This window comes from Triticum dicoccoides, chromosome 5B, assembly GCF_002162155.2.
Source record: "Triticum dicoccoides isolate Atlit2015 ecotype Zavitan chromosome 5B, WEW_v2.0, whole genome shotgun sequence".
NCBI classification, from domain to species: domain Eukaryota; kingdom Viridiplantae; phylum Streptophyta; class Magnoliopsida; order Poales; family Poaceae; genus Triticum; species Triticum dicoccoides.
The window spans coordinates 244116579-244128065 of NC_041389.1; the positions used below are offsets into that span (position 1 = coordinate 244116579).

Here is an 11487-nt window from a genome sequence, read left to right on the forward strand (position 1 = left end):
CTATCGGTAAGCAAAGACGGAGGCGAACTTTTGATTCCTGGCATTATTGTGCTCCGTGTCCTTTGCGTGTGTGGTCGTGTGCTTACTGAAGTCCTCGCGCACAGTGCCTGTCTGCTTAATACATGATACTTTTTTTTTTTGCGATGTGCTTGTTATATGATGCTGCACTAGTGGCATGTATGTGTAGCGCCTTCGCTGTAGTTGCTCACGGTTCTATGCTATAGGTCACGTGCAACAAGGATTCCTACTGAGTTGCAGCTTAGGGTCAAGCTGGTGGGAGGGGTGAAGTGCATCAATGGTACCTGATTTTAGATGCAAATGTTTTAGTTATAGTTATTAAAGCAGAGTTGTTCACAATAAGGTGTAGCATATTGTGATTGCTCGATTAGTAGTGAAATGTTTTTCTGTTTGCCTATGTCCTGTGCTCGTGATGCATTTAGTACAAATATCTTTTCGTTAGATCCTTATTTCAAATGGAACACAACCCTGATGCTGAAAATTTGAAAGGAACCCTGGATTTAAGTTAGCTCTCAACTTCTACTACCACCAGAGTACTGTCGTTAACTTCCTAGGGCCAGTACTGTACCACCTCCCGCACACATACAAATGTTGGAAAAGCAAGAAGCTCACTTGGCGCTAGTTCCTGGTTCTTCTTGTCATTTGAATCAAATATTTTTATTTTAAGACGTATTAGCATGTGCTTTAGCAGAACCCATCACATTTCCTTATGCCCTTGCCATGAAAATTTATATTCTTTAACCTGCCTGGATTTTATCAGGATCATATCTGCTTTCTTAAGATGCATCAAAGCGTGATGATGATCATATAGTTGTGACTGACTTGCTTCTCTTCCAGAGATTCTAATATCAGGAATTTGTAAAGGTGGACTAGTTAGAGAAGTTGCCATGCCATCCTGCAGAAAAGTGATGTGCTCTTGACGGCATCTAAACATATTTCAGATTAGTTATCCCTTTCTGTGAGTCATCAGAAAGCAGTGCAAATTTGGTTGGCGAAGTTCTCCTTTTCAGTCATATTCTGGATGTATGAGTAGCTGTCTTCCATGGATGGGCATTCCGTTTAACTACCCTGCCATAAATCAAAACAGGAAGTGTCCAAGTGTAGTATGGTCTGGAATGTGTCTTGCTACTCGTTTTTTTTGTAATATGCGCAACCATAACAATTCCCCAAAGGATAAAAGGCATGGTAGGATTGACAGAAATTTGATTGACATGTTTGTGCTCCATGAGCATCTGCAACTATGTGCAAAGGGGAGGTCCCTCCTGGTTGGGAAAAGCTGCCATGGGCTAGCCATTCATTTTGGTCTGGTAACAGATATTCTGACATGCAATATTCTAATCAACTTGTACACAAAATGTGGTCAGAATGATTGTGCTCGTCATGTTTTTGATGGAATGCTTGCCAGAAGCATAGTCTCATGGAATACCATGATTGCTGGATATACTCAGAGTCGAGAGGATGTACAAGCTCTGAAGCTTTTTCAAAGGATGCACCGAGAAGGGAGACAACCGACTGAATTTACTTTATCCAGCACAATCTGTGCATGCGCTGCAAAATATGCTATCAATGAATGCAAGCAATTACACACTATTGCATTCAAGCTTGCGTTGGACTCAAACAGCTTTGTTGGGACAGCAATTCTAGATGTTTATGCAAAATGTAATATGATTAAGGATGCCTGCTGGGTTTTTGAGAAGATGCCTGATAAAACTTTAGTTACATGGAGTTCATTGTTCGCAGGGTATGTGCAGAATGGTCTTCACGAAGAAGCATTATGTTTATTTCGGAATGCCCAAAGGGAAGGAGTAAAATTGACTGAATTCACTCTTTCTGCTATCATTAGCGCATGTGCAAGCTTAGCATTGAAAATTGAAGGGACACAACTGCATGCAGTTATTGTGAAATGTGGTTTTCATGGGAACTTCTTTGTGGCAGCATCTCTTGTGGATGTGTATGCAAGTTGTGGCCAGATTGAAAAATCTTATGCACTATTTGCTTATATGGAACAGAAGAATGTTGTCATATGGAATGCAATGATTGCTGGTTTTTCGAGGCATGCCCATTCTTGGGAAGCTATGATTCTCTTTGAGAAAATGCACCAGTTACGTATTTTTCCAAACGAAGTTACCTATCTCTCCATGTTGTCACTGTGCAGTCATGCAGGTTTAGTTGAAGAGGCTCGTCACTACTTTAACCTGCTAATATCTGATCGGACTGTTGAACCTAATGCCCTTCACTATTCTTGCATGGTTGATGTTCTGGGTCGATCTGGGAAGACTGATGAGGCCTGGGAATTGCTTCACAAAATGCCATTTGAGCCAACTGCTTCTATGTGGGGATCTTTGCTTGGGTCATGCAGAAACTACAATAACAGTGACTTAGCCAGAATAGCTGCCGAACAGCTTTTCCAACTTGAGCCTGACAATGGAGGGAACCATGTTTTGCTCTCAAATGTATAAGCTGCCAGCGGGAACTGGGAGAATGTTCTGATGGCAAGGAAATATTTGAAGGATAGTGGTGCAAAGAAAGAAATGGGCAGGAGTTGGATTGAAGCAAAGGGCAAAATTCATGTCTTTGTTGTTGGAGAGAGAAAGCACCCAGCAATCACTGATATCTACAATAAGTTGGAGGAAATTTATCACGATATGAATTTTTTTGCTCACATAACCAAAATAGAATGTGATCTGCATGATGTTCATGACAACCAAAAAGAGGAGCTGCTTAAACATCATAGTGAGAAGTTAGCACTTGCTTTTGGGTTAATTAGCTTACCTCCTAATATACCAGTTATAATACACAAGAACCTTAGGATATGCGGGGACTGTCATTCATTCATGAAGGTTGCAGCCCATATTACCAAACGTCTATTCATTGTCAGAGATACCAATAGATTTCACCATTTTAAGGATGGCTCATGTTCTTGTGGGGACTTTTGGTGATGTAAGGCTGAATTGGAGAATGGTAGTCATCTACCAGTGGTACTCTATTCATGTAGCAAATTATTGCCTGTCAGTAGTGGCACTGCAACACTAAATATCTTTGTCAGGACTGATCTTGATAGCTTTGCCATTCAAGTCAATAATGTCGTGCTGCTGGCTCCATTGAATGTAATATCAACACTAGCAAATTATTGCCTGTCAGAAATGGAAGCAGATGCAAGTCCTTGGTTAATTGAATAGACTGCGTCACCAACAAAGCTGTTTCTTGTACATGACGAGCTACATATTTTTCCGTGGTCCAACAAAGATATACATAGGAAGTGGATGCAAGATTTGTTCTTGCAGAAATAGATATGGGAAGTGGATTCTTCTCACCTCAACACTTGCTGGATTCAGTGCGTGAAGAAGTCTGCTATGCCACTTATTTGGTACTACCAGTGTAATTATTGAGAACTGTACCAGCTGATGCACATTGTGGTTCCAGCTCCTTATGGTCGAATCTTTCTTGTCATGCTTTCCACTCCAACAGTGATGAACCCTGGGAAGTGGTATATCTCGGTCTCCTTCCCCTAGCACTACTCCTGACATATTCAATTTCTGGAACAGTTCATTCCCTATACTGTATTTATATATCTTGCATTTGAACATAATTTGTACTAGCAATTCGTGGCTACAAAAAATTGAGTAAAACCTGCTGCTGCAGGCTTCAAATCCAATTATTCATATTTGTTTCAATTCGCGATAGCAAATGTTCTGTTATAGCTTTAATATTGAAAACTAAGTTTCCCTGGAGTATGTTAGGACAACTATACTTTTTTGTGAGCTTCCAGTTCACAAGTTATAGTAATCTGCCATCCTAGGGTTTGCTCCAGCATGACAAGGAGGAAAGCAGTTGATATTTTTGAAATAACACCAACACACTGGTTCCCATTTTATTACCAAATAACCTGAGGCTTCTTCTGTGCAGCACTAGATAAAACTTGTTGTCTGATACTTCCTCTACTTCTGACAAATCTTGTCACTTCCGTTTCTGTTAACCATATCGTCTTACTGTCACATCCTCCTGGTCATGTTGGAGTCTGTTTTTGATGCATTTCCTCCAAAATTGGCGATGCCGGCCTGTTTGCAGCTTTGGTTGGAGTTGCTCTTAGTTAGTCTAGAATGTTGCTACTTTGAGGCATACCCCATCAATAATATGTACATCTTTTCATCTCCTTGTACTACGGTATAACATAGCAAAGTATCAATAATTCAATACAGTGAAGATGTCTGTCCTTGTTGTCGAAAATAAGATGCATGTCCTTGTCATTTGTCATCCTTACGACTTACTACTTAGGGGGTGTTTGTTTCCAGGGACTTTTTGGTGTAGGGACTAGAAAAAGTCCCTCTTAGAGACTTTTTAACCAAACAGGAGGGACTACTAGGGACAAAAAGTTGCTTTTTGGGACTAAATGAAGAAGACTCTCAAGGAGAGTCTTTTTTGGGACTTTTCCAACAATGCCCCTCCCTGCACCCATTGCCCCGCCGCCCCATGGTGTTGTTTGGTTGTTATTTTTCTGTATACTAGGGGTAACATGGTCTTTTACACGTCATTTAATAACCTCTAGGGAGGGACTAGGGACTTTTTAGTCCCTGGAAACAAACAGAGAGGGACTTTTTAGGGACTAGGGACTTTTTAGTTGGGACTAGAAAAAGTCCGAGGACTAATGAACCAAACAGGGCCTTAGTAGCTGCGCATGTTTTTTGCATCGTGGTACAACCAAGCAGCTCTGGTTCTTTCAGAGTCCCCACTGGTCCACCATCTGCGCATGTTACATCTGTTTCTCAAGGAAAGTACTGTGTGTGTACAAAAGCTGGCGTCTAGAACCACTAGCAGGGCCCATGGAAAAGGAAACAATACATATGATAGTGGACCATTCATCAGGTTAGCCATTCTTTGTGGACCATGCATCATGAACTTTGGACCATGCATCATGAACTTCAGAAGGCAGCATCTTCTTGAAGGAAAGAGATCTTGCGCCTGATGCCTGATGGGTATACCATAGCATTCTGTACGTCCAGTTTGAGTTGGCCCCTAACACACCAATTTTTTGGGTCAAGCCTTTGGTAGTCCTGTAGTCAATTATCCAAGGGCGCATGTTATGCGTCCTCATCTCATATGGTTGTCTAATCTGCTGGTGGTTTCCATTGCTCGCCTGCAAATTTACAGTCATTGGGTTGTCGTATTCTTGGTTATGGCTGTTTTGTCTCAGGCTCTTGGGAACCAACATTTGTCTTACCAAAATAACTTTGATTAGAATTGCCCATGCTGACAAGTATGTTTTTTCTAGGCTGTTTGGTTTCTAAACTGGACAGCCAATTTGTGGACCTAGATTTTGGTACCGCCGCAATTTGACTTGGTTTCAGTGCTCTGTTTGGGCACAAACCAAACAGGCCAAACCTTCCTACATCGAAATGAAACTCAAGCTTTAGGCCCTACTTGGAATGGTGGTATTTTTTGTATGGGCATCAATAGGCCCTTAGCTGTACAATTTTACGTGGGTAATGTGATTAGTTTTTACTTAGCGGTTACTTCCTTTTATAATTCTTTTCTTTTCCATTAAAAGACAACCTCTTTTTCTTGGTATGCTTTATGTAGACCAAGTAAGGGTCTGCTTTACCATTATGGCACTCACATGCATCTTTGGTACTAATGAAGATAAACAATTTGGTGTTCAAAGGTGTTAATCATGCAGCCCTGGAGTGTCCCGGATAAGGTTCATTGTCATTAGGGAAAACCCCGCTGCACATGGCTCCTGTTCATTTTCTCTCGAACACACACCGAAGTGCGTGCTATTTTGTATTAGAACATGGCTCCTGCTCTTGCTAGCAGACAGGAAATCTTGCTGTTGATACGGTCGTTAACCTATAGGTTCAATCATCACTACCAAAATTGCTGCGAGTTCCACTCAGATGAATCTGAAGCCTGCTCTCATTCATCTTTTTCATTGAACCAGGTCAGTATCCTAGCACCGTGTTCAATACTCTATCCGTACTGCATTTAGCAATTATGAACCTTTATCACTCAGGCAACTTGCAGTTGTGCAGTCTGCATACTAAGATGCGGTCTTGCACCAAATTAGGTGAGCATGGTAACACAGGGTTTAATCTAGGTTCTTCAGCTACTTTGTTTTTAGCTTTGGTGTGTTTCACAAGTGGACACGGTCCAAGTATTGTTTTACAGCTAGCTACTGTTTAATACTATATGGTTAAGAGATAGTGGGGCCACGTCAGTTGAGTTAGCCATGTTTCTCCAGGCATCTTCTACTTTCAATAATTGGCAGGGCCGGCCGGAACAATAACCTGTAGTTTGCCTCGTACAGGCCTTTCTAACATAGGCAACAAAAGCAGGAGACAGATCTCCAATTTTCCTTTTGATACGTGCTGCGGGGAATCTTGTTGATTATTGGAGCCTAGTGGCCTTTTGTGTCTGGAACTTGCCTCTTAGACCATCAACTTAGCCATCCTTTTTCTTTGTATCCTATTAGGGCAAATTGAGCCCACTTGCACACCTAAAACTTCTGCCGAGCCTTTCCTTCCCGAGGGAACAAAAAGGTGGAGACCGGCTATTAATAGAATAGTAAAAGATCAGGGCATGGACATCCCCAGGTGTCGGCATCACTTGTGGCACATCAGTATCAATCTTGGCCATCACACTACCCTCCGTATTGTTTAGAGACTGGGAACTGCATTGCATATACTCCTCATATTGCATTGCGCGTACACTCACTCATTGCTTAACATAAACTGAAACATTCTGGAGCTACAAAGATAGTTATTAAATCGTTCCTTAGGTGAACGAATGCATTGAATTTTTTGAGAAGGTAAGGTGAATGCATTGAATTTTTTGAGAAGTTAGGGTGAATGCATTGAATTTGACTTGAAAACATTAAACGAATTGATTGCGTGAGGTGTAGAGCACCAGTACTGGAGGAGGCGAGACTGTAGAGAAGGGAGAGAATAAAATCCCCATTGGGGATATTACTTTGTTTCTTCAGGAGGCTGGAGAGGATACATCAACTTCATAGCTTGTTCTTGGACCCACTACATACAGATGACACATACATACATGCTTGCTAAGCATTTTCTTTTGTTTTTCATGTGGGTCACCATCCCTCTCTCTCTCTCACTCGCTCTCCTTTTCAACCTGATGTTTCCTGAAACCTGCCACCTGCTAAGGGCCCCGTACTGTGATCGAGTAGGGTTTCTGGAAGACAAGAAGAAAGAAAACATAGAAGAAAGGGTACTCTGGGGATGGAAGGAAGATTGCCCGGGAAACAAGGGATCTTCCACTTCCTCTTCCTTTTCCTTTTCCTTGAAAGGGTCAATTCAAGCCTGTCACTTAGTCCAGGGTAGCCTAGTAGGCTGGTAGAAACTAGTTTCACTGCTGGTTGTCAGGATCCTCAAGAATGGCTTCAGACCTCATCATCTTTATGAACTGCCCCTGTTGTGGAATTTTTTTTTTTAATTTTTTCTTTTGAGAAATTTGGTTATATGTCCTACTGAATATCTACTAGATGTATATGAATGCAATTGAACTTGGTGATGCTTTTGCAGTACTCACCAGTAACTTGGCACCGTGGCCACTGCAGCGTAGGGGCTCTGGTGGGTGTAGCCGTACATTGGTGTTATTGCCTCTGCCTCTGGCTCCGGACCGCAGTCGAGGTTGACGCCGAACAGCCGGAGACGTCTCGACGGCGGTGCCGATGCCGTGCTGCTCTTGGCGTCTGCCTCTCTCTGCGACTCGCCTGCAAGAATTCACCGGAGAATGGTGTAAGAGATAGGTAATTTTCAGCACATGCATCTAAGATATGTTGCATGTTTTCAAGTGCTTTGTTCTTGATTGCTGCATACCTGCATGCAGCATGTCGCTGTGATCTTGCTCCACCGAGCGGCGATAGGCGTAGGAATTGGCAGGGTTGGTAGGGTATGATCCTGACGTGCTGTAACACATCGGGCTCCAAGGCCGTTGCTCCCCGGCGTTCAGAGTGGGCGGAGGTACACGTACAGGTGGTGGCGCGCTCTCGCCACGACGCCTGCAGCCGATGAAGAGCCGGTCGCCTGTGCCAAGGCCGCGCACCCTCTCGAAGTGCACGATGTCTCCGGCGTCGAGCTGCTTCTCCTTGACGTACCTGCTCCAGCCCTTGGTGAGCACGTAGCTCTGGCTGCTCGTCCAGTACGAGTACCGGAACCGCCACGGCTTGCCAGCCTCATCCTCGAAAGACAGGAGCAGGTCCTTCTCGCCGGGGGAGTCGCCGCCGTTCAGGGGGAAGTACCTCTCCGCGTGCTGCTTGGGAATCACCAGCCTGTTGAGCTTGCCCACATCACTGGGCGTCAAGGGTTTCTCGAACAGGTGCTCCCTCTCGTACTGGTGGTGGTAGTGTAGGTTCGTGTACATGGCTACCCCCCATGGCCAGGCCTGTGGGTGCCCCTGAGAGAGAGGGTGCATGGCCATTGCTGCTCTGGAGGTAAGCTACCTAGAGGTTCTTGTCTATGGCAACGGGCAGTGGAGAGAAGAGAAGAGAGGAGGGGAGAGGCAGGATGGTGGTGTGTGTTGTGTAGAGAAGCATGCATATGTCATAGCTAGGCATTTATAGCCTCCCAAGGAGAACTTTACACAGCTTGGAGGTGTCTAGCTAGTGTCTACACATAACGTATTGGTATTTACGTAAGGAGGACCTGGTGCATTTGATCTGGGTAGTACTAGTATTTTAACCTAGGTAGACAAGAAGAATCAAAGTGAAAGGCTTCAAAGGTGCTAAGGTTAGAATATATAGTTCCAGTGTAGCTGATGAGGAATGATCAGGTGGTGGTACTTAAAAGTTGGTGCCTGGCCATTGTGGCCTAATCACAGCCATCCAGGGGGTGCAGTGGGGTAGGCCCCACCATTGCTTTCCATGTGCCTGGGTAGTTGGGGCCTATGCAGTGTGATGTAAGTATGGCCACTGTCCTTAACTCCTCATTTTAACCTACCTATAGAGGTCCAGGTTTCTGGTACTGCAGTGCTGTGTTGGACTTCCAATTTCTATCTGACCTTGGGAGTGCAAGAAAGTCCTGGCATATTCAGAAATGCAATTTCCAATAAGAGTCCATGCCATTTGTAACTTGTGTAGACACGGAGGTTCCCTAGGGACCGATAGATTGGTCCTAGTTCTTATACCTGTTGTCCACTTGGGATAGCTGGTAGGCAATAACTTGTTCAGGGCAGTAGGGGTCTTTTGAGATGTGACATCTGAGGTGTATGGGCTGTGTGTTCTTATTATCATTCACTATGGAGTACGCTAGCCCCAGCTATTTTCTTGATATCAGATTCAACACAATCAAGGGCTTGTCAGACCTGTCTCATTGAATGACATGGCTGACCACCTGTTAAGAGGACAAGCCCTTCCAAGCAAAGTAACCAAGCTGGTTTTGGTTGGACTCACAGTCTCACACCATGAATTGAATTGAGAGTAGTGGCTGTAAGATACAGATGCTACTACATTATTTCTATTCAAACCTTCGCAGGACAACCTGCCCTGGTCTGGTCAGGGCACAGTGGCAGCTTGCGTGGGGGTAAAGCGACTGGCCACTACTCTGCTCCTTGTGTTAGATGATGTCCTTTGGAGATTAGTGCTTCTTTATCATGCATTAGGCATATGGGGAGCACCTCTTGCTGTTGCAGGATTGGAGCACAGAGCATTAATATGATCTGTTTTGTTATAACTTTAAGGGCAGATCTGTATCAGATTCCGTAAACTATAAGGGATAAAACCATCGATGTCGCTCTGCTTGCTCCTTTGGAGACAGGCATTCCATCACATGGTTTTGAATGTGATTACATGGCCAGATTCATTGTGTGTGTGCTCACTAATGCATGTGATTATGTTAACTAACGTTGTTATTCAGTTTGTCAGCCTTTGGAGAAACCGCAGGGACCAAGAGGGGGCGTTGTTATGTCAGCAAGTCCTGTCCAGAATCAAATCATAACGGTGATTTAACGGATCTCATTATTAATCGCTCCTTTCGTTGCATCAGTTGCTTCTTAATTCCTAACACTAGACCTCTTATTATTCTATTTATTCTTCAAAGTTGATTATTTATATGATTTTATTTTTATTGCTATTCACAGTACTTGGTTGTAATCTCACGTGGCCATGGCATTTTTTTCGTCCTGCCTGCTGCTCTATGCAGCTGGAGAGCTCCAAGTTCCCAAACGCCAAAATATTCTAACACTGGAATTGGAAATAGGATCAAGATTGGACCTGCGCACAGATCCTCTCTTGTCTCTTCTCCAATTTCCAACAAGCTCATGAATGAGATGATACAGATTTTTGACCCCAATTCTATCCCCACTACTCTGTAAGATCCCTTGATCCTTGTAGTTCATCCTGTTTCCTACTAATCCCTAAAAACTGTTCTGATATTGTTTTCTCTGCGCATGCATTCAGATAAAGATACGCAGTAAAGATGACTAGCTACATGTACTGCAAAAATTGTTTTATGTATATACTAGTACTCCACTTCACGACACACATATACTTTGATTAAACTACTCCTAACTCTATGCTTAGCATCTCTTGGAGTATCAAGAACGCATGTTTAGCTCCAAGTTGGTCATTTAGTTATGGAATCTTGTCAAGATACCCATAAATCCTACTCCCTCCGACTCAAAATAAGTGTCGTGGTATTAGTTCAAATTGAACTACACTTATTTTGGAACTAAAACCATGACACTTATTTTGAATCGGAGGGAGTACTAGTTTTGCAACTGCATCCTAGTAATCGCTCCTAATTTGCAAAAGTTGAATGGATGGTTTATGAGTTTCTTTCTCTACTGAAGAACATATCAGTATTGTGAAATGGGCGGTCAAAATGACTTGGAAACCGTGTCGATACCTAAACAATGGGCATGCTTGGGTTGCTACCAAAAATTGGCAAAGCTAAGACTTGCCAAAAATTGGCAACTTTATGTGATGTTGGCAAGACCATTTAATTGGAAACCACCAATTAGTAGCCAATATTTGGCAGATGGCAAACATTAGCATAACAAATTTGGCATTAAACCAAGCATGCTCATTCTACATTGTGGCTGCAAGGCAGTAAGAGGGTACTTTTTAATTAGCTTAGTGTTGGACTCCCCACTTTTCCTTTGTACCGTGTGGGTGTGGCTAACCAAATCGCACAAATCCCTGAAAACAATCCTGGTAACGCGCACCCCCTCTGTTCTACCACGCTCCGCTCTTTGGAGGTTATTGTCTTCCACGCACATCAAATGAGAATAAAGAGTGAAGGAATGTGGACAAAATCGCATAAATATTTTTGGTGAGAACATCACGGAGAGACCACGTACATCCAACTGGGACAACATTGCGATGCCGAACCAAGACGCCACATCTCTTTATGCAGAGGGGCGAAAAGATCATGAGAGGAATTAGGGTTTCCTATGAGTCATCAATCTTTGGTTTGGTTGGCGGAGCTAAACAACAACATCCAACGATGGATCATTGGC

The 11487-nt window shown here is 43.3% G+C and overlaps 2 protein-coding genes across 2 annotated transcripts; one reads left to right on the forward strand and one right to left on the reverse strand.

Moving 5' to 3' along the window:
- Positions 1-97: 97 nt before the first annotated feature.
- On the forward strand, positions 98-7664 carry LOC119308223 (pentatricopeptide repeat-containing protein At5g04780, mitochondrial-like). The gene is made up of 2 exons (XM_037584344.1): positions 98-3505; positions 7554-7664. Exon 1 carries the CDS (start codon positions 1044-1046, stop codon positions 2475-2477), a length of 1434 nt encoding a protein of 477 aa, XP_037440241.1. The 5' UTR covers positions 98-1043; the 3' UTR covers positions 2478-3505; positions 7554-7664.
- Positions 6955-8974, reverse strand: LOC119308224 (B3 domain-containing protein Os11g0156000-like). Its single transcript, XM_037584345.1, has 3 exons — positions 7851-8974; positions 7561-7744; positions 6955-7440 (listed from the first exon to the last, which is right to left on the reverse strand). Exons 1-3 carry the CDS (start codon positions 8449-8451, stop codon positions 7428-7430), a joined length of 798 nt encoding a protein of 265 aa, XP_037440242.1. The 5' UTR covers positions 8452-8974; the 3' UTR covers positions 6955-7427.
- Positions 8975-11487: the final 2513 nt, after the last annotated feature.